General features: G+C 38.7%; 1 protein-coding gene across 8 annotated transcripts in view; it reads left to right on the top strand.

Annotated features, from left to right (window-relative positions):
• The window catches only part of adgrl3.1 (adhesion G protein-coupled receptor L3.1), a 713,955-nt gene that overhangs the window by 658,649 nt on the left and 32,107 nt on the right, over nucleotides 1-23,199 (top strand). For all 8 annotated transcript variants that reach the window (XM_068030477.1, XM_068030472.1, XM_068030479.1 and 5 more), the window contains 3 exons: nucleotides 7,568-7,736; nucleotides 16,609-16,734; nucleotides 19,578-19,674. In XM_068030477.1, coding sequence (XP_067886578.1) covers nucleotides 7,568-7,736; nucleotides 16,609-16,734; nucleotides 19,578-19,674 — 392 coding nt within the window. The remainder of the gene's footprint in view (nucleotides 1-7,567; nucleotides 7,737-16,608; nucleotides 16,735-19,577; nucleotides 19,675-23,199) is intronic.

The raw sequence follows: 23,199 nt of genomic DNA, 5'->3' as shown, positions 1-23,199 counted from the left end.
TAATATCTGGCTACAATTATAAAAGATTTATATTAAAATTTTTAGGAAATGGTTTATCATGTAAGATCTTCCCAAGGGAGAGATCAAGCAGCTCTTGTCAATCCTGCTGTCAAACCAGCAGTTATCAGGCACACCAGCTTAAGAACCCTTGGCGGAGTCGCAGCTTTCCTGCTCTGGATGTGGTGTGCCATAGCACTTGACCTATCTTTGGGAAAAGTACTGCTTGCAGCATTTGGAATGCGTGTATGAAGCTTCTAATTCCTTATTGAATTGATCGATAACGCTGGAATGTTTCAACATGTTTTTGACAAGGAATGCATCATAATAAAGTGCCAGGAAAAGCTGAGGATTTACAATATTGATGTGAACCTGACTAATAGGACTGTAATAGACTGCGAGAATGTGTCTTTAGTATTAAGCACTTTATAAATCTATGTGCCTTTATCTACATGCTGTTCCACTGTATTTCTTTACCCTCTACTAGCTGATTCGCTGAATGTCACTGAAATTTAGTTACAAGAAGGCACATAATGCATATTATGTCCCGTCATTATTTTATGAATGTATTGTAAAAGGACATTCTTCCAGGTCACCAAACACAAAAGGAGATTAATCTTTCAATTCCTTGTAACAGTAATTGATATGTTCAAATAACTGGTGTTTAAAAGATGTTATTCCAACCCTAGTTTTGAGTTTATAGTTAGTGTGCTGTTCATTTTGACAATATAGCAGAATTTCTTTTGTTCTAACGCAAATTAGCTTTCTTCCTCGCAGCAAGAGTGTACAACTGCATACAGATGCTGTTTGATCCATTCTTCCCTTTCACCTCCTCCAAGACAGTTGAAAAGCATTTACTGCACCACATCAGCCAATGCCCCTTTTTGTTGTTCTTTAACTCTGAAAAAACCTATTTAAAGATGAAAATTATTTTGCAGACACTGTCTAAACCATTAATTGTCTGACAAAGTCACTACAAAATGTTCGACAAAGCAGAAATTCAGTTTACAGATGACTTCTTTATATTTTAGTCAATCTAATATGTACTTTTTCTATCCACCTTTTTCTCTTGCTCTTTTCCCTGCTCCAACCAAAGGTACGAGGTGGAGCAGCTACAGCAGCACATCCTCATCCAACATGGTGCACTGATGCATCTCTCACAATACCTTGCCTACTGTGATTTTATGCACTCTGCATATTGTTTTGGTGCTAATATGGGGGTAAAAAAAAAATCCTCAAATGCTGATGCAACACTTAATTCAACACTTCAGATTGCTTGCATATTATAACCAGAGTGGCATCTTTGTGTTAGCTCAACATGCTCCATCCAGCCAACAGTTCAACTTTGGAAGGATTGAAGGTTTATTTATACTGCTCGGTGCTTTTCACAGTTCAAGTGGTGACAGTATCAAAATTTTACACTGATTATTATACCTTACTGAAACCCTATTCAGGAACAGTGCCCTGAATTAGACACACTGAGCAGGAGCTTAAATTAGCTCCTTAATCAAGGCGGGATGGAAGAAGTACAGATAAGGTTCACTAGGCTGATTCCTGAGATGAAGAGGTTGTTTTATGAGGAAAGGTTGAGCAGTTTGGGCCTATACTCATTGGAGTTTAGAGGAGTGAGAGGTGATCTTATTGAAACATATAAGATTCTGAGGGGGCTTGACAGGGTCGAAGCTGAGAGGATGTTTCTCCTTGTGGGGGAATCTAGAACTAGGGGCACAGTTTAAAAATAAGGAGTCTCTCTTTTAAGACAGAGATGAGGAGGAATTTCTTCCGCCAGAAGGTTGTTAATCTTTGGAATTCTCTTCCCCAAAGAGCAATGGAAGCTGGGTCACTGAATATATTCAAGGCTGAGTTAGACAAATTATTTATCTACAAGGGAGTCAAGGATTATGGGAGGCAGGCAGGAAAGTGGAGTTAAGGCCACAATCAGATCAGCCATGATCTAATTGAATGGCAGAGAAGGCTCGAGATGCTGAATGACCTACTCCTGCTCCTATTTCTTATGATATTATGATTTCTTCATTGCAACAACAGTAAAGCAAATATTTAAATTTTTATAACCAAAGATACTTAAAGATTGCTTCCATACTATCTCTAAACCAATAAAATCTATAATTGGGTAATGTTGGTTCTTCTGATTTTATCCCCAAATTGCATAAGATTTCTTTGCAGCAGCCCTGTTTAATTATTTTGTCACACATGTCAGATCCCCCTATAATTTGAAACCAGATGAAAATACAGTTGGAGCTGCAGAGATTTGATTTATTTCAAGGAATTTATGAAGTATTTCCTGACCAGAAAGTTGTTAGTCAGGTTTGATTTGTTGAAGATGACTGAGTTGTACAGTGTTGCAAATGCTTTATTCTGACCCTTTGCAGCATGTTGTATGCTTATCACTGGCTCCACCACTATCTTCCCGTCATCCAGAGATTGCTGCCTGTGGTGCTCAGTGCACAATGTTTTTCAACAGTTTGCAATCTATTAACCTGTTACTACTTCTGACCAATGTCACAGTAGGCCTAGATGCACATTGTGCTTTATGTTTACACAGCTCTGTAAGTGCCAGTTGACATTCTGCTGATGTGGGGAATGAGTCATTTGACTTCATAAAGAACATAGTTTTCTATTTTGTTCAGTTTAGTTTGATGAATTATGGGACTGAGCATGAAAAAAAAATTACAATTTATACCACTTAATATGAAAACAAAAAGTAAGTGCATGATTTTACCAGTTGTTACGACCGGGTGAGAAGGGGTCAAGGGGTTCCCTGTCAGCCTTTGTCTGGTTTAACCGTGACAGGGTTTAATTTTAGAAACACCATGTTTTTAGCTCCCCCTTAGTGAATCCTTATTCACTGCTCCAATTGTAAGGCAAAGAAATCAACTGATTTTCTTAGATTTAAACAAGAAAGGTAGAAGTTTATTCATCTTAAACTCCAATCCAGACTACAAATATGCGGCACGACCACGCTAGCATGCATACGCGATAAACACAACCGCAGATAGAGACAGAAAAAGTAGAAGGAATAAAGGGAAAAAGTTTGAGTCAATATCTGGTAGTTACAGTCCTTTAAGTTCATTGTGGAATCTTTGGTTGCCGATAAGTCTTGCAATTCATTGTGGCCCAGTTCACACTTCAACTTGTTCTGCTGTAGGAGTCTTTTCTCTCTTGAGGTTTACGTGTCTTCCATGGGTCCAGTGGCTTGAGAGAGAGAGAGACAGCCAGGCAAGAGACTTGCTTGTTTCAGCTTCTGTTTCAAACTGCCTTCCGAGTCTTCCTCTGTGGCACAATTTTAAAAAAAACCAGGTTACCCAGCAGGTTAGTCATGTGACTAGCTGGGTTGACCCCTTCTGTTTGTGGATTCTGCCATCTTAGCAGCCATCCTGGAATGTGAGATTCTTCACCTTCAGTGTCTGGTGATCACAGTCCATTTTGGGTTAAGTGGACCAGGGAATAGTCCTTTGTCTCTTCAAGCACTGTCTGTTAGTTTGTAAATGTTTTTCCAGCTAAGTGTCTGGTGATTTTATTCAACAAGTCCTTTCTTCACTCTAGCAGCAGTTTAAAATCAATGTTCACATGACAAAATTAATATGCCTCATTCTTGGCAGATGGAGGTCTGCATGATACTGTTCAAATAACCACAGATCCTCTCAACATTACCAATCCTTTCAACATTACTGATAGAGTAATATGGGGGGGATACTTGTAACAGTGCTTGCAGGTTGAGTTACATCTATGTTTATTCTCTCCCATAATTCTTTTGCTGGCCACAGTTTCTTGTATTTCTTTTTATTAATTCTCGGGTTGTGGGATTGTCAGCAAAGCCAGCACTTATTGGCCATCCCCCTGAGAAGGTAGTGATCTTCTTGAGGCGATCTGATAGAATTGAGTGACTTGGTATGCTACTTTGCAGGGCAGTTAAGAGTTGATCACATTTGGTGTGCAACTGAAATCATATAAAACCAAGAGCGGGTAAGGATGGCAGCTTTCTTTCCCTAACAACAACGTGTATTTAGATAGGAGATCTTAGCGACAGCATGGATATGTTATTGAAAGCTCATCCTGGGGTCAAATAAGACACCAACATTGCGAACAGTCTGGTTCAGCCTCAGACAGTTGTCAGCGAGAGGGCTGGAGTCTGAGGAAAGGGAGCAGAGTTTGTGGCAGGAGCCGAAGATAAAGGCTTCAGTCTTCCCAGTATCTGACTGGAAAAATTTCTGCTCATCCAGTACTGGATGTCAGATGAGCAGTCTGACAATTTAGAGATAGTGGAGGGGTCAAGCAAAGTGGTGGTGAGGTAGAACTCGGTGTCGTCAGTGTAACTATGGAACCTGATGTGTTTTCGGATTATGTTGTCGGAAGGCAGTATGATAATGAGATACAGAAGGGAGCATTGGATAGATCCTTGGGGGAACTTTGCGGGAATGGGAAGAGAAGCCATTGATGGTGATTCTCTGTCTATGATTAGATAGATGAGAATGGAACCAGTTGAGTGCAGTCCCACCAACTGGACAATGGTGGAGAGGGGTTGGAGGAGGATGATGTGTCAGAGGCTGTAGACAGGTTGAGAAGGATGAGGAGGGATAGTTTGTCTTTGTTACAGTCACATAGGATATCATTTAATGTCCCTAAAGGACATTAACAAACCAACATGTTTCATGACAATTCGAGAGCTTTGTGATCAATTTTACTTTGACCAACTTTTCATTTACTGTTTTGTTGATCGATCTGTCACTGACTCATAGCTTCTTCCTGGAAAACCTTTCATTGCTGCTGATGACATGCGTAAGAGTTGGGCGGCGCAGTGGTTAGCATCACAGCCTCACAGCTCCAGCGACCCGGGTTCAGTTCTGGGTACTGCCTGTGTGGAGTTTGTAAGTTCTCCCTGTGACCGTGTGGGTTTCCGCCGGGTGCTCCGGTTTCCTCCCACAGCTAAAGACTTGCAGGTTGATAGGTAAATTGGTCATTGTAAATTGCCCCTAGTGTAGGTAGGTGGTAGGAGAATGATGGGGATGTGGTAGGGAATATGGGATTAATGTAGGATTAGTATAAATGGGTGGTTGTTGGTCAGCACAGAGTCGGGCCAAAGGGCCTGTTTCAGTGCTGTATCTCTAAATAAAAAAGAGAATTTGCCAATACCCAGTTGTGTGTTGGAGCATTGTGGCCAATTGGGACCCTTTATTTTGATCAAAGCTCAAGGAATGCTGAATAACGTTCAAGGTGCAACTCATTAAATAAAAGAAATCACTTTATGAAGTTCAAGCATAGTGTGCTGCAGTTATTATCGTACCTTCTCACTCTTCCCTTGGAGAATAGTGTAACCTAGTGGAAGATAATTAACAGCCTGACAGATCACAGTATGAGCGCTCTTTCCATGGCCACAACCATCTTTTATACCAGCCAATAGAGTGGTTAGTCCTATCTCGTGGGAGAGTTTTATGGGTTCCCACAACCCATACAGTGGGGGGGGCGGGTGTGGTTATCCTACTGGGTGTTAACCCAGAATTTGGAGCTCCACTTATTGTCTGTAGCAGGGTTCAAACCCTGTACCTTCTCACTCAGGCAGGACTGCCAACACTTAAGCAAAGTCCTTAACTGGCAGTAGTTCAACCATGAGAATACCAAGACTGAGAGATATTATTTCCTGGAATCAGATTATTAAATCCTATTGCTTGAAATACTTTGAAATAGCTCAGTCTCATAATCCATTTTCAAGCCTGCCCACAGTATTTTTGTCTGTGGACTAGCTGATGGGAAACTCAGTAACTTGCTTATGATTGTATTCCTTACTAATATTGAAAAGGAGCTGTTTTCTGGTACTGTGTGCCAATTTGCTTGGGTGGTGTGGGGCAGTCAGAAAGAGTTTTGTTCTGGTGACTCAAATTTCCTTTTTTATTATTATTTGCAGCTGAAACCATTATTTTCTAATGTTGGTGTTTTTGTCTTTACATCCATGCATTCTTTAGCTATGAGGATAACAGGCCTTTCATCAAGTAAGAATGATCTGACTGGCTTACAAACGTCATGTTGTGTGGCCTTTTGAGATGTACTGAAACTTGGCCCCATCTGTAATATTTTTCTTCATTGTAGCTTCTGTCATTTGCATAGAGACGGAAGAGCAAACTGTGTAGAGAACCAGTAAATTTATTTAAATATTCACATTTGCTGAGCTGCTTAGCAACCCAGGATTGATTCAGCTAAATTGCTTTTCAACATATTCATAAGATCTATAGCTTTATTCAAGAAATGGATTGTTAAGGATGTACTGCAAACCGATTTTTAAAAAAATACAGTACATCAGGGAATCACATCCAAATACCTTCAGGGATCCTTTCAGCTAATGTCTACATTTCAGTGGGGCAAAAAGGGATCAACAATTTCGGGTTTCCTTTCTCACTTTGATATCTCCTAATGTGGACCTGGATATGGTTTCATCATAAAACCAGTAAAGTCTGCTGAGCTGCATGTAATTACTGCAGAGCATGTGCTAAGCAACAAATTACTGAACATCTTTGTTAAAATGCTATGTTGTGTTTGGGTACAGCTCAGAAATACATTTTGCTGCACTTAGTCACATTGCATAATTGAATCACAATAAAGATGATGCATTTGAGGTAAATATGTACTTTTTGAACAGTAATTGAATGTGAAAAATTGAAGGATTACTAAATCAGTGACTGTTTGCAATTTTTTCAATCTACATCGAGACTAGAAGCAAGAGGTTAGTTTCCTCAAAATGTGCAGCTTGTGGAAGAAGCAGCAATGCTCCAGAGAATGCTGACTAGCTTAATAATTTCAGTTTGTTCTTCTGGTGAAGAACCTTCTCCTTTGTCGATTATCATTCCCATTCCCTGTCACGAATGATCCTTATTCTCCATTGCTGTGACATTTTTTATTTCACTGCTGACAATGGACCAACCTCCATATTTGTTTTCTCTTATTTTGTTCCTTTTTTGGTTGATTTTGTTATGTTTTTTTCTGTGTTGTATTTTTGGGGTGGGTGGTTGGGTTGAGGGGTGCAGTATGGGGGGTGGGTGCAGGGAGGAAGAGAGACTGTAGAATGTGTTTCCTGATGGCATTGTTGCGATTTATAAACCCTGATTTAAATTCATGGAACCATAATTCAACTGATCATTTCATTGCCTCAAAGCTACTCTTAAAAACTGATTCATCTACTACAAAAGACATTACTAAGTATTACTGCGCTGCCTGGATTTATTGCTGCCATTTTATTTCAAATCAGTAACATGTAAGATGAAACGTTTTAAACTTCTGATCTTTCTTCAAGCCTTATAGAATTGTATAATGAAATAATAATCTGTTCTGAATCAGCAAATATACATTGAGTAATTTCGAGTCATGATTAAATGATCCACGTACAATTAAACATCAATGTAAGGAAGAATGTATATATAACAGACTATGAAACGTAATTTGAAAACTCTTTTATAATTGGGGCTTCAAAGAATAAAATAACCAAACTTGAGAGCAGATATTTATAAGAAGGAAAAAATGTGCAACCATGTTGAATGACATTTTTTTTTTCCATTCTTTGCAGATCATGGGTCATAGGGGCCATAGCTCTCCTTTGCCTCCTTGGACTAACTTGGGCTTTTGGACTTATGTTCATTAATGAAAGCACTGTTATCATGGCATATCTCTTCACCATTTTCAACTCACTGCAGGGAATGTTTATATTCATTTTCCACTGTGTCCTCCAGAAGAAGGTTAGTTTTGTATGTCAAAGGAACATATTACTAACTCTTGTGGGTTGGGGCAGGGGAATGAGACATCTGCTGACTTCCCTTGATCTTCATAGTAATGGTTCTACTGTGTTACAATATTCCAGAAGTCAATTGCTTTATTGCTCAGCAAAGAAAGACTTGTCAGAGTTCATTAATTTTTCTACAGGCGTTAACCTTTACCCTTCTTTAACTATCCTTAAATTGTCTTTTCAGCTTTGAGTGTTTATTGTTTAAACTCTGACCTCCTGAAGTCAGGAAATAGTAATTTCAGAGTAATCAATTTTCTATTAATGGTTTAATATGTATGTGTCAGCACAAAGATTTTCTGCTCTGGAGTATTTTGTAATTTTAATGAGATCATTAAGATGAGAGGTTGCTGTCATAGAACATCAGTTTCCATGCAGAGATATTATGAGGAGGTGGAATTATAAATTAACAATCAAACTGAGGTTGGAAGATTCTTTCCACACTAACAGACCTGTGAACTTTAGTGCATTTTATGTTTCTGGATATTGGATCATCCTCCATATGATACACTAAAATCTTTGTTTGATGTGTCATTGATAAATCAATGGATATCATGGTAACAATAATTCTTGTACTCACTTGCTGCAGAGATGGCTCTGTAACATCTCACAATGTGTTGCAACTAACAACATTGAAGGATATTTGGGACTGGAGTTTCCATTTGAGGTACATAGGAACACAGGAGCAGGAGTAGGCCATTCAGCCCCTCGAGCTTGTCCTGCCATTCAATATGATCATGGCTGATCAATGCCTTTTTCCCCACACTATCCCCATATCCCTTTCTATCATTGGTCTTTAGAAATCTGTCAGTCTCTACTTTAAACATACTCAATGACTGAACTTCCACAGCCCTCTTGGGAAGAGAATTCCAAAGATTCACAACCCTCTGAGTAAAGACATTTTCTCCTCATCTCTGTCCTAAGTGGCTTCCCCCTTACTTTGAAATTGTGTCCCCTGGTTCTAGACTCCCCAACCAAGGGAAACATCTTACCTGCATCTGTCCTGTCTATTCCTTTAAGTATTTTGTAGGTTTCAATGAGATCACCTCTCATTCTTTGAAACTGTAGAGAATACAGGCCCAGTTTCCCCATTCTTCATCAGACAGCCCCGCCATCTCGGGAACAACTCTGGCGAACCTTTGTTGCACTCCCTTTGAGGCAATAATATCCTTCCTAAGGTAAGGAGACCAAAACTGCACACTACTCCAGGTGCAGTCTAACCAAGGTTCTATACAATTGAAGCAAGACTTCACTACTCCTGTACAATTGGTAATATGTTCCCAGAATGCACTGGACACAGCAGCAAGTTTTACAGCATTAGAGTTAGCTCAAGTTTCCACTCAAACATAAAATCTTCCCTGAATTAATGCAGTCAAGCTATATTATCGATCGTAATAGATTATTGACTGGAACATGGTCAATGCGCCCTCAAGATGACTGAGTGCAAAATAATTTAGACAGAAAATTTGTTCAGGTGATTGCTGGAGCTGAAGAAACAGCCAGTCAATGGTTTAAATTAAACTACTGGTCACAGGTCTTGTGTACCAAGGGCAGATCAATTGACAGAATTTGAACTAATTTAAACAGAATTTAAAGTAATTCTTGCATCAGTATGAGAAGTAGACCTGAGTGAGGTTTCACTTGACTGCTAGTCACTGCAGATGCAGCTCATTAACAATGGATTAAAGTGACCAGAGGCACTGGAGATTTCGGGCGCACTGAGATAAATGCCCCTCAATGGGCACAGTTGATAGAAACTTCACATTCCGCCCTGGGAGTATGGTCAGTTTTGTGGATGGGGATTGCTTTGGGCGAATGGACTTTCGAATCAGCTTAAAATATTTCTCCAATTTCCTCGATCTTTTGCTCTATTTCATTTCATTCTGTGCAGATTACAATGTTACCTGGGTGAAAATCATGCAGAAACCCTCGGCCACCCTTTCCTCAGTTGAACGGAAGAAATAAACAGACAAATTAGGGAATTGAGTAAAAAACATTGTTACGGTCAAGTGTTGTTTGACCACAACAGGTTTAATACTTTCGTAAAGTGGATGTACTGGCCAATTCAGTAGGTGTTTGATTACTTACTTGCTATAATCACAACAAGAACCAATTCGACAGGTTTTCTTGAATTAACAAAGAAATTAACTTTATTGTACCTAAATCGAACTAATAAAATAATAAACAGCAAGCCAACTTTCATACTCACACACACGCTAGAGGTTAACACATACACAAATAGGTTACAGAGTGGGGAAAGGTAGATTGGTCGAGTTAGATTCCATAAAAAAGGTGGAGTTAGGTGATTTGGCTGGCTTCAAGCTGAATTCAGTGGTCCTGAGGGACTTAGTTTGAAGAGGTGGATGACTGGTTCGGTGAGTCTCTTGGAGAAAGCGATGCAGATGATATTCTCTGACATGGTTTCTGATTGTAGCCGGAATATGCAAAGTTGGTCAGTCAACAAGCAGGATTTGAAAGCTTTCAAGCTGGAAATTGACAGAGGCGTGCATGATAAGAGAGAATACAAAAAGGTTTGGAGTCAGAAGAACAATTAGGAAGGCAAAGAGGAGCTATGAAATTAATTTATCAAGAAATATAAAATCGGAAAATATTTTACAGGCACATTGATAAAAAAGGAAGTCTGGGATTGGAATGGGTCCATTAGGGATAGAGAGGATAATACCACAGGACCAATAGAGAGATGACAGAAATATTTAATAATTATTGTGCTTCAGTATTTATCAGGGAGATAGAACAAGTAGGCATGACATTGAATGATGAGATGAGTAATGAGATAAAGTGCATTTGAAGTTTTTAAAAAAGGGGTATTTATTGGATAAACTAATCAAACACAAAGAGGATACAGCCCCTGCGCCAGATGGATTGTATGCAGGCATTTTAAAAGAATCTAGGGAAGAGATAGCAGAGGCATTACCACGCATATTTAATAATTCATTCAATAAAGTTTAATGCCAGAGGACTGGCGGATAGATAACATAATACCTATATTGAAGGGGGAATAGAACAAGTCCAGGAGTTATAGACCAGTCAGCATAACATTGATGGCAGGAAAATTAATGGAATCTCGACTAAAGAAGAGAATAGAAGAGCATCTAAAAAAGAGAAATATAACAATAGTCAGCATGGATTTCAAAAGGGAAAATCTATCCTTCTTGAATTTTTTGAGGAGCTAACAGAAAGTAGACAATGGCAATGCAGTAGATTTAATTTATGTGGATTTTCAAAAGGTCTTCGATAAGGTGCCCCATAATAGACTAATGAATAAGCCCAGGGAATGCAGATTTGGGGGAATGTGGCAGACTGGATTACTTCCTGGCTTCAAGACAGAAAGCAGAGAGTGGGAGTAAAGCGTAGTTATTCAGAATGGCAGATGGTGTTCCACATGGATCAGTTCTAGGACCACTGCTGGTCATAATTTACATTAACAATTTGGACTTTGGAATCAAAAACATGATTTCTAAATTTGTGGATTACACCAAATTGGGTGGGGGGGCGGCATAGTTAATACTGAGGAGAACTGCACCAAATTACAGGACGTTAATAATCTTGCAGAATGGGCAAATAATGTGGTTAAATGTGAGGTAGTACATTTTGGTTGGAAGAATAGGGAGATCGCTTATTACTTTCAAGGTGTAAGTCTAGGTGGGCTACGGATCTCGGTGTACAAGTACACAATCATTAAATGTTGCTCCACATGTTAGCAAGGCCATTAAAAATAATCAAACCAAGCACTAGGCTTTATTTCTAGAGGGATAGAATTGAAAAGTAGCGAAGTTATGTTTAACCTGTATCAAACCTTGGTGAGACCACACTTGAAGTGCAACATGCAGTTCTAGTTGTCATATTCTACAAAGAACATAGAGGCAGTGGAGAGGGTGCAGAGAAGAATTACGAGGATGATACCAGAAATACATGGGTATCAAGAAATATCAGAAAAGGATGAACAGGCTTGGTCTCTTTTCTCTTGAAAAAGGAAGGCTGAGGGCTGACCTAATAGAGATCTTTAAAATGATCAAAGGTTTTGATGGAGTGAATACAGAGAGAATGGGTGGTAGTTTATGCTCTCCCCTGTGGCGAATTTGGAAGTGGGGAGGACATTTAATCAGGTGGGATGGTGTCAGGTAGGGACTGTGCCACATTCCTACCTCCACCCCAATTAAATCTGTGGTGGAAAGGCCTGTGGATGGTCTTCCCGCTGTGCCACCAATTCAGGCTCTTAAGGAACAATTAATGCCCAATTATGGGCTTCTTCCTCCTGCCGTTGGTATTAACCCAACAGCAGGTGGGCCTGTCGCCATGTGAGGAGCATGACATACAAATCGTATGGGATTGTTTGTGGTCTCCTGAGTGGGGTGGGGGGGGTTTCCTTGTTCAAAGACTCTGTACCTGATTGAGGAACCCGACATCAGGAAGTGGGGGTGGCCCACTGAGAGCCACCCCTTTGCCCTTGCTGCCACCATCACTTGCCTGTGGCCTGGGTCACTCCACAATCCTGGGCTCCGGTGGGTCTCATTCCAGCAGCAGCCACCGCCTCCCCAGTGGTGCTCTAATTGGCTGACAGTTCCCAGCGGGAGGGATTTCCTGCCCCCAGGGTCCTGATCCCAGGAAAGACTAACCAGTGGCCTCTCAAGTGCCTGATTGGCTCGTCATATGACTGACATTCCCCAAAGGAGGCAACAGAGGTGTCTCACCAATTCTCCAGCTGGTGGCCAAGACCCCTGTCGCCGCCTTACAATTCCCCCTAATGTTTCCACTTATTGAGGAGAGCATAACTTGAGGCCATCAATATAAGAAAGTCACCAAGAAATCCAATAGGGAATTCAGAAGTAACCTCTTTACCCAAAGTGTGATGAGAATGTTGAACTCGCTACCTTAAGGGGTGGTTGAAGTGAATTTTATAGATCCATTTAAAGGGAAGCTAGACAAGCATATAAGGGATTAGGGAATAGAAGGTTAAAAGGGAAGATGGGAGGAGGCTCAAGTGGAGCATAAACGCTGGCATGGACTGGTTGGACTGTTTCTATGCTGTATATCCTGTGTAATCTTATTTAATGCTATGATCTGAATGGCATCACAGATGTTTCACTAGTTATAGATTTCTAATAGCACACTTTCTGTGAGCATTACCTTTCCAATCACATTTAAACACATTCTCTAACTTATCAAACAAGTACTATAGGAGACTTTCTAATAATATCTAATTAAGTACTGTTAATGGGCATGTGTAATGATTTCTTTATTAACAAGAGCACATTTCTTCACCTTCCTCTCTCCACCCGCACCCCAATATGAGACGTTCTATTTACCTTTATGCAAAACAGTTTTTATCCAGTGGTCTCTAAACAACACCTGTGAAGTTTTTTGTGCATTTGAAAAAAATTGCCTGTTGAACCTAATTCATGTTCAATTCCTGTTTGCTTACCTAATAAAAACAAACTGCTCTTAAACTTTAGAAGAAATGGATGTAAGGAGTATGCCCCCAAAAAGCAATAATTTCCTCTATGCACACTGCACTCTTGGCACGACTAAGCTGTATGTTTATTATGCAATTCAAGTAATTTTTTAAAATTATGTTCCATTTTATATCTCCGTCTTTGAAAATGAACCACTCATGTTTTGATATTTATAAAGTCTTCACAGGTTCCTCAATGGTGAATCATTTAGAATATGGTAGGTTTCACCTGGTACAATCTGATCAATAATTTGATAATTTCTCATGATAATCGAAATGCTACAGTGCATTACTTGAAAGGTTAGCAAATGTAACTATCTTGTCAGCCTCAATTGATTTCATTTCAAGTCAAGTCAATAGAACATGTTTGGCTGTGTAACATAGTATTTACATAAGCACGAAGGCATTCAAATGAAATGTAATCAAATAGGGAAGAAATAGCAACAGCATATTTCAAAAAAGAGCTAGATATTACCCTTTTCATCTACACGCTTAAAGATCATCATGCATTTGTCTCCGTGTATGCAGCTGGAATCTTCTGCAAGTATTCTGCAAATTTCTTACTATGATATTCATTCTTCAATGAGAACCTTTCAGCATACTGTGGGTTAGATGTCTAATTCAATCATGAGCTTTAGTTGGATACCTCTCCCGACTTTAGGCTGTTCTTGCATGGTCTTTACTGCCCTATGATGGAATCTCCTGGACTGGACACTTTCAGTTCTTGGATTGCTGGAGATATTCAATAATAATCAGAATCCAGTTGATTCCCCATATTCTTCTAAACATAGAATTGCCCTGGAAATTGTTACAGTATATATTGTTTGTGCCATGCTTTCTCTCCTCATCTCGCAAAGGCAGTGACTCAAGTAGGAATATGGTTCATGGATAGCATCTTGCGCGAGTGTTAATTTTCATTTGTAAATAGGAAATATTAAAAGGCTTCAGCCCCCTGCACCCATGCCTGTTAACTCCCAGTCCATGCGGTCAAGAAGAATGTTAACAGCAATCAAGTTTGTATAACTTCTTTGTGTCCATCAAGCCCAGTGGCTCCAAAGTGGGCTGTTTGGTCTTGAGCAACAGGAACTTGACTTCTGGGAGGTAACCAATGGTTTAGTTAAAGGTCTAATGTGTCAAGATATTAGGTGACGAACACAGAGTGTAGTGTCACTAGCTTTATTTAGCATAATGCACTTCAAGAAAATTTGCACTTCAGACATTGTTCTTTAGTTTCTGATTAGTTCTGTGAGAAAAACGTAATTTATCACTTCAAATTGCTGTCATTAAAGCCTTTTAAGTGACAGTGTTTTACCCAAATATATAAAGCTAAAAATGCGCTTTCTTATACACAGCCCAAATCTGGAAGGACCCAATCTAAAATGCAGTCGTATGGCTGGATATCTGACACAGTTCAGGTGAACATTATACGGAGATTTCCTACGTTAATCGAATGAGCAGTATAAGGAATTAGCATCTCCATGTAGCAAAACTGAGCTTGGATTCAAGTTTGAATTCCGGATGTTCCAGCACTGAAGCAGCACTTCCGTTAGTTCTACACGAGATTAGGGCCAATTTTTATCCTTACTATGAACTTAAATATTTTCCATTTGTACTAATGCATTTGAGTGGTAGGTTAAAAAAAACACAAATGTCTTCAGTGCGAGGCAAGAATTGTGAAATATAAGCCGCATCTCGCTTCCAGTGGATTTGTAACTATATAGTCAAACCATATTAGGCAAATTAATGAAAGAGAAGTAAAACAGTTCTTATCAGTTTAAACTTTTCATCTGACATAGTTTCAGATGAGACCAAGGGAAAAGTTTGTAATAATAAGAGGGTTTGCATTGATAAATGTTGTAAGATTGGTAAATACAGAGTCATTCCATTTCTCTGTCCCTTCCCTCAGTTTTTTCAAATAATGATCCTATTCATTTTTTAATTATATAGCTATTTGTAAAGCATTCTATATTCCAATAATGCTCAGTGTGAAAACACTTCTGATCATTCAGAGAGCAGTGTCTATTTAAAGGCGACGTAAGCTCAAGTTAATGAAGCATTGATAGTAAAAATACTATCTTAGTACAGTCCTAATAATCTGTAATTGTTGATCTTAGTTAATGGGGTAGTGATAGAGGTAGTACAATTGGCCTTAGTACATTTGAGCTGGGGAGAGGGAAGAATTAGCCGTGGCTTCTGCCTCTGTTCACTGTCCACAAGCCTGTGTGTATGAACATCTGCTGATGAAAGGATTTGAGCTCCTCTGTGGCTTGATAGAATCACCTGCTAAAGCCTCCTTAGCCTCGTATATGAAGAATAGCCACTTTACCGGGGTACAAAGGAAAATCCAGCACCCAGAATTCTACTGGGAATGGAAAAAAGAAATTTGATTACTCTAACCAACTCCCGGCTGTTGTTCATTTGTATAAGAAGTGCTTCATAATTCAAAAAAAAATCCTGACTATTGGTTGGATTTATTTACTGTCGGAATAAAGATTGTGATGGATTTTGCATGGACCTCATATAATATACCCAATTGATAATGTTGCTGAACAGGTACTGTGGCAATGTATCACTTCAGCCCTAGTTTACAATATGGATAGTGACCTGGAATTATGAAAATCACATCTTAGTAGTCCTGTATTAGTGATGCCACAGTCATCCATAAACATTGTTATATTTTTAGGATATGGAGCATACTAGTCATTAACAGCTACTGCTGGCACAAGAACTCACAAGAAAACACAACTAAAATGAAACAATAGAAGTTATCTGGGAGTGAACTGTAATCTTGGAATTCAGATAATGATGAACTGGAGCAGCCAATTTTAGCTAAACTTTCAGTTAGACTACGGTCTCATAACAATCAAGGGTTGAACATAATATGTAAGGTAATAGGGGTGTGTGTTTTTAATGACACTCGAGAAATCCATCATAAATTCAGTGTACAGTATCTGCAAATCCTGTGTCACAACAATTTCAAGCCAAATGTAGCTCCACAATTATGAGGAAGTAATTGTAAAGAAGGTTCAGTACTATGTACATAATAAGTAATATCTTAAATTCAGGGTTTTGATTATATAAATTGCTTACGATGATGTATGTTATAATTGCTGTTATCCTGTTGCTGAATATGTTTGTATTTTATTCAAATTTAGACCTAACAGCAAATGTTCCTTTCAGAGATCCTTTTCTTTGTCCTTCACCAAAAACACAGCACTGTTTAAATTTAAGACAAGTAGGAATGAATCATAATTTGATGGAAACCATTGATGGATTAAATAGTCTTCTAAGACTTGATGAGCTGTTTGGGAAATGAGACTGCCTTTTTTATGTAAGTTGCTGTTTTACTGCCTAGGTGAGGAAAGAATATGGCAAATGCTTCCGTACCCACTGCTGCAGTAGAAGGAGCACGGACAGCTCCCTTGGCTCAGCCAAGACATCTGGTGCTCGAACTCCTGGGCGATATTCTACAGGCTCTCAAGTAAGCAATTAATGTGTAAAATAGGAGTTTCCTTCATCTGGACTTTCCTGAATTGTAGTAACGGATGAAAAATATCCAGCTAGAATCTTCTGTTATTGCCCAAAGCTTTTCTCCCTTTGTGTTTTCTGGAAAGCATATCCTTATTATCTTTTGTCAGAAATAAAAGGCATTTGCCAATAAATTAGGCTCCTCCATCATCAGAGAGGCGTTATTCACCAGTTCACATGATGTCCTGTGCATAATACCTTTTGTTATGCATAGTGTTTTCGCTTGTGCCAAATCTTCATGTTTTCCAGGGAAATGAGTGGGAGAAAGTGTGCATATATCCTACAAAATAGCAAGTGGGCAGCAGAGGAACTGTCTAATTACAGTTAGGGCATGGATAATTTATCTTTTTTTGGCCTGTTGATATATTGTTAAAATTGACTCAAAACTGCATGTGTTCCTCTAATTGATCCTGACTCTCTCAATATTGTGGTTTTATATTTTGACCAATGAGGCGTTCAGCTGTGCAGTACTTTACTATCACTTCTCCGGCCCAACCTCCATGTTATTTCCAAGTCAAGGGAGTGATCTTTTAGGCAATAATCTTGTACAGATGAATGCTGGAAGTTCCTGCTGTAGGCAAGAAGTGATTGCCCACAAACATTTCTCAGGATTCAGTTCAGGTTGTTTTTGCTCACTTCCTCATAGGTGGTTCAAGAATAACCTATGCTTGGGAGCATCCTGTTACCTTAGGCTAAGATTGCATGCATAACTTGTTTAATGGGGTGAGGGTTGGAGGAATAAAAGAAACATGACAGCTTAACATCTCATTGGTTTGCATAATATTAAGAAATTAATTCCAGGCACATATGCAGTTCTGAGTTAATTTTGACAACTTGTGCATAAACAGGGCCTCTAATGAGAGACTCCCCCTCCCTCCATACTTGAAGAATTTCTCTACTGTTTGTTATTTTGCACAAGACACTTTCTCTCTTAAAATTGTTGAGAATTGGCTACGCACAGTCACTGTGAACAATAAAGTAAGTATATGATACCGTGAGGCCTGGTGAACAATCGATCTTTTGATGTTACGACTTTGTTTCAAGCACTGTAATAGTGCTGATAATGGCAAAAGATGGCCATAATAATTATTAATTGTTCTCTTTATGTTGTTCTAATTGACGTTTAGTTATTCTTTAATGGCATCCTTTGCTGAATATCATTTTCACCTTATTGCAAGCTAAACAGATATGTTGAATCTTTAATCTTGTGGATTAAAGTTTTAATGTCATCCTACTACAAAGTAGGTGAACAGTCTTTCTCTGCTGGGCTGTATGTTCTCAGCAATGTTGGTCTGGTCTGATCATGCAACAAAACATGCCTAATAGCCAACTGCCTGTGAATAATGTCATGATGTTCTCCATGGGCCTGCCACATTTAGACTAATGTATGCTGTTCTTTGGTAACTGCTCTTCATTGGTCATAGTTAAAGGCCAATTAAGCTGGCAGGACAAAGCTTCCCAAATTCAGCAGTCTCAATCCTAATGTTTAGCTGCCTCACAACACAATCTGCAGCTTAAAAATTAATTTAAAATCAAGTTAGTATGCAGAATGTAAATGAAGAAAAGTCATTTAAAAAAATCAATGCCTGCAAATCGTCCTGGAAGCCCAATATTGCTTCAGCTTCACTGCAAGGTGCAAGGCATCTGTATATATGCACAGACCACTGCTTATTTTTCCTAAATTTTATTGTTTTATAAGACCACAAATTTATTTATCAGGCAATATGTGAGAACAAAATCAAAAGGAAGGGTTAATGTGACATGGTAAAACCATTATTTTACTGCCTCCACCTGTATTTTGACTTGTGTAATCAAAACAAAGCAAAGCTCTTCTGCCAAATCTGCGCCCCCATAAAGGGAAGAGTTGGGAGCATATTGAGATGCATCCTGGTAAGCTAATACTAGCTCGCCTGTTCTCTGGAATTGAAAGTTCTGACTGAAGCATGAACATAGCTTTCCTCCCATACTGGAAACTGTTATCTCCAGAGAAAAGTGCAATGGTTTAGCAACAAATTGTTGCAAGGTATTAAGTTGACCATTTACCTTTATAGCGAGTGCCTGATATTGACCTGACTGTTGGGGCCCTGCTCAGTTCAAATATGGTTTTCCTTGCACAATTCCTGCTCCTGATTAGTGTATAGCGACCTGGACTGTGTTGTGCACTTGTGGACATTGGCTGAAGATAGAATCGTGCTCATCTCTATTAGCCTGCACAAACTCACTGCCAAGTGTCACATCTGAAAGAAGGCTCTTTGGCAAGGTCCACCACCATGGAAACCAAACCCCAACACGTATCAACAGTTTCAGGATAGGAATGGGGGAAACATCTATAGAAAGGAAGTTGCTGGAAATTTCTCCTTGAAAATTGCAGGATATTAATCTGACATCACAGTGCTTTACAAACTCTGACATTAATTTCTTGTTTCTGCTTGGACAGTTGCTTGGCTGATGAAAGGATTGATGATAAAATCTCTTCAGTTTTTTTTTAATTAGCTCAGTATGCTTGTGTTCTCCTAAGGGATGTTAACACTGCTATTTAAAAGTGGATTAATTTTTAGAGAATTTTTAGAAATGCATCAGTTTTATTTGTGTTTGAAAACTTCAGGGAAGAGGGGGTTAGCCACACGCTAATGTGAGATGACATTGTGTCTGTGAGCTCTTTGTGTTTGAGAGATATATGTAGATTTGGTGTGCAGAGGTTTCTGGTGAACTCTGTGGAGCTGCTTTGTTTTGTGCAATACCTGTACTGGATAGGAATCACTGACTCATTTGTCATTGTGTTGTGGTTTCTTCCAGAGCCGAATTCGAAGGATGTGGAATGACACAGTTCGAAAACAGTCCGAGTCTTCCTTTATCACTGGAGATATCAACAGTTCAGCGTCACTGAACAGAGGTCAGTCAGAACAAGGAAGCCTTTCAGTTGTTTTTTTGTTGGTGTTCATGTGATTTATAGGAACTTCAGCACATCCTTGTAATGGGCAAGAATACAATCTGAACAGTTTTCCTAACTGTACGAGACTTAAAGTAGATCATTAAACCATGATTGTTGTGATAAAATTGGACAGAATATCAATTCATGCATATAATATGATTAAAAATATTTATTTCAAGAACTGTAATGAAATTCAGTGATTAAAGGATTAGTTCAGAAATAAAAAATGAAATATCTAATTAGTTCATCAACCAGAGGTTATACTAATCCTCAATAAGCAGACATATGCATCTTGTTCCTAATTTATTCAGGGCTTAAGTTTCCACTGGCTTGACTCCATCTTTTCATATTATTCATAATGTGTTTACCTTCTGCAGAGCATCCAACATTGCCCAATTATTGTCCATGTGAATTAGTCAAAATAAGTATTATAATCAATCAACCACACTAGGTTCATTTAAAACTAGTCTTTATATCTAACAAGTAACTTTTTTTTTAAAAGCTGCTTCTTCCTCATTTGTTGAATATAATAGCCTTTTCATTTATATTTTAAAGATTATATCAGCTGAACCAAAAACCAGTATGACACTGACCATTTAATAACTTGATGCAATACTGACTTTTTTTTTAAAATCCTTTCGTATATAAAATCATCCTATAGCTTACTATATACTTTATTTATTTTTCTCTTGTCATCATGAGTAAATCTCTTGCTTTATCTAAAGACTAAAAATTCCATAGTCACTGAGTTGTATTTTAAAACATCTGAGAAGATTAAGGGGAAGGTATTGAGATCCGCTAGGGCTCACACAGCTTCTTCCAGCACAACTTGTTAAGTTTTTTGGTCAACTGGCTCTGTATAGTCCCTTCAGTACACCTGGCACTGGCAAGAAAAGACACAAGTTGATACTGCATCGATGCTGATCCAGTCTTCTGTTTCAGGAGCATCAGCTGATGCTCCGAGGTGAACCCTTCCAGCAATACTGATTATGAGCAATGCCACATCAGTCAGTGCAGTACTGCTTTGAGGCATATACCAACCCCGACGTATACCCAGATGTGCTATTTGTAGTGACAAGGAGGAAATTCAGTTGACTCCAGTTCCCACTGATGTCATTCTCAAAAACTAAAGCTTCTTGAGATGGATTTAATCATCACCATATATTTGTGAGGCCCTGTTTCAAATGAGCAGAAATACAGACCAGACTTTGGCCATGACATAGATTCGTAATAAATCTTCCAGTGATGCATATAAGAGCTAAAGCTCTCTTTTCTGTCCCTCCCCACTCTCCCATGCTGCAAGTATCAAAAAAAAGTGTTAAATTATCTTGTAATTTGGTTGAAGCAAGTGACTTTTGCATCTGAAAATAGAGAGTAGCAAGAAACGAATGGAGATTTAGACTTTCACCCTTTACATTCTGAGGCGAGGTCATTAATGATGGCCAATTATAATACCTGAGTTGTTTTTAAATCCTGTTTTTAGATCATTGGGAACCTTCATTTAATTCATGACTCCTCTTAATCCAACATATTTGCAAATATTTATTTTTTTCAGTTTTTTTTTCTCAAACCATTATCAACACCCACCAAATCTGTTTTGGGAAAAATCTAGGTCAATTTGGTCCAGTCCTTGGCAGGCCTAACAAATAATATTTGGTCTCCCGGCTATGGAAGAAGTCTTTGTGATTCCACCTGTGGTTGATCCAGTAATAGTATTCCATGAATAGATGTATTATACTTGCTTAAGACCCCTCTTTCATTCCCCTCCACCATTAACACAAGTCTCCAAAAATGTACATATTTGGATGCTTATTTTGGACCCACTCTAAATAGGAATTGCAATTAATTAACTAAGTTAGCTAAGTTAAATGATACTCAGTATTTTTATTGCAGCTGAATCAGGAACAATTCTACTGCACAGGTCCACTTGGTAGGAAAATTGTCTTTGGAGAGAGGATGTGGGAAGGATTAATGCTGAGGAGTTTTGAGAAACCGAGACAGAGCCTCAATCAACCCCCTATATGATTCTAAGTTAGTGAGACACACAACTTTTAGAGGAAAGGCAGAATTTGTTTTGTGCCAGAGTTAACACCTCAGTTTGTGAGAGTCAAGCAAGAAGGATATAAAGAACCCAGAAGTAAAGGTTCTCCTCCATCATACTCCAACAGTATCTCAATATCACTACTTCTCCTTGTGCTGCCTGTAGTCGATTAACTGAGTGAAAGCGAGTTATGGGGAAGGCTGCTTCCTATAGTTGCCATGATGCTCTGCTGCATTTTTCTTGCAACATACTGAAAGTGATCCCACTGAGGATTGTTTGACCTAATAGATAGCTAAATTGTTGCCAATGGGTGAGGTAACCTGAGCTGAGAAAAACATTAGGATTTGCGCTCCCTTTTTTTATTTTTAGCTGCAATAGGACTGTCTTCAACCCATTCTGTATTTTAAGGTATTTGTGTTCATTCTGAAAGAAACATTCCAGATGGCTATGTTTATGCAGATAACTTAAGTAATGCATCCAGGTAACTGAGTATAAACTTCAAACATATGCAGGTTAGTAGAAATCTATAAAAAGTGGTCAAGTCTCTTAAGTCTTTTTAAGTGACCTTATGTTACTGGCTTTCAAAACTGTTATGCTGCTCACTTAACCATGGCTCACACCTTTGGCAAGCTTGATGTTCTAGTGCAGAATCCAGATGGTACTTTTTGGCATTCAGATAAGGCAGTCCCAAGACTACATGTGAACTTTAAAACCAATTTTTGAATTTCTTTCAGTATTATTTTCTTCGAATTTGCCAATACATGCCCTACTCATTGACAAAAGAAGTGCCATTTTGTTGATGTTTACGAAGCTTGAGTGTTTTCATGGATAGAACTGAGGACATTTCACTGATCTAGGTTGATCATTCTTTTTGCTTGGCAAATCTCTTGTAAATTTATCCCTAAATGGTGTCTAGCTAACTTGTAGAATGGATGTGCTATGCTGTTTTTGACCCAGTTTTGATCGAATAAAGAAACTTAGAAAGCTTATCCTCTCATGGCATCTAGATCACCTGTCAATATTGAAAGGTTTTCTGGTGTCAACTACACAGCACATTGATGTACTTCAAAGAGTATTTTTACCTAAATCTTGCAGCTTACGCTATCCAGCACATGGATAGTGAGAATTGATTAACAAAACTTTCCACCATTGTTGACTACTTTGGAATCATTCGTTTCCGTGTGGAGGTTCAAAAAGCAAAGAATAATTTTAGGTTACCTACCCTTGATATGATCTTCCTGATTTATGGAACGTAATTTAACTTTTACATACAAATCTCCCTTCCAGCCTGCTACTCATTTCTCTTTGTGATCAGCTGTACTTGCATTTAGCTACTTCGGTGTGTAATTTTTTCTTCCATCAACTCTGCTTGCTGTTGCTGCTTCCTTTGAAAGGAACTGAGGTACCATGATGTCCTGTATATAATTGTTGGGTTGAAAGAAATA

This window comes from Heterodontus francisci, chromosome 4 (genome assembly GCF_036365525.1).
Source record: "Heterodontus francisci isolate sHetFra1 chromosome 4, sHetFra1.hap1, whole genome shotgun sequence".
Taxonomy (NCBI): Eukaryota; Metazoa; Chordata; class Chondrichthyes; order Heterodontiformes; family Heterodontidae; genus Heterodontus; species Heterodontus francisci.
Note: the sequence above shows the minus strand (reverse complement) of the source record. Positions and strands in the feature narration are given on the sequence as shown.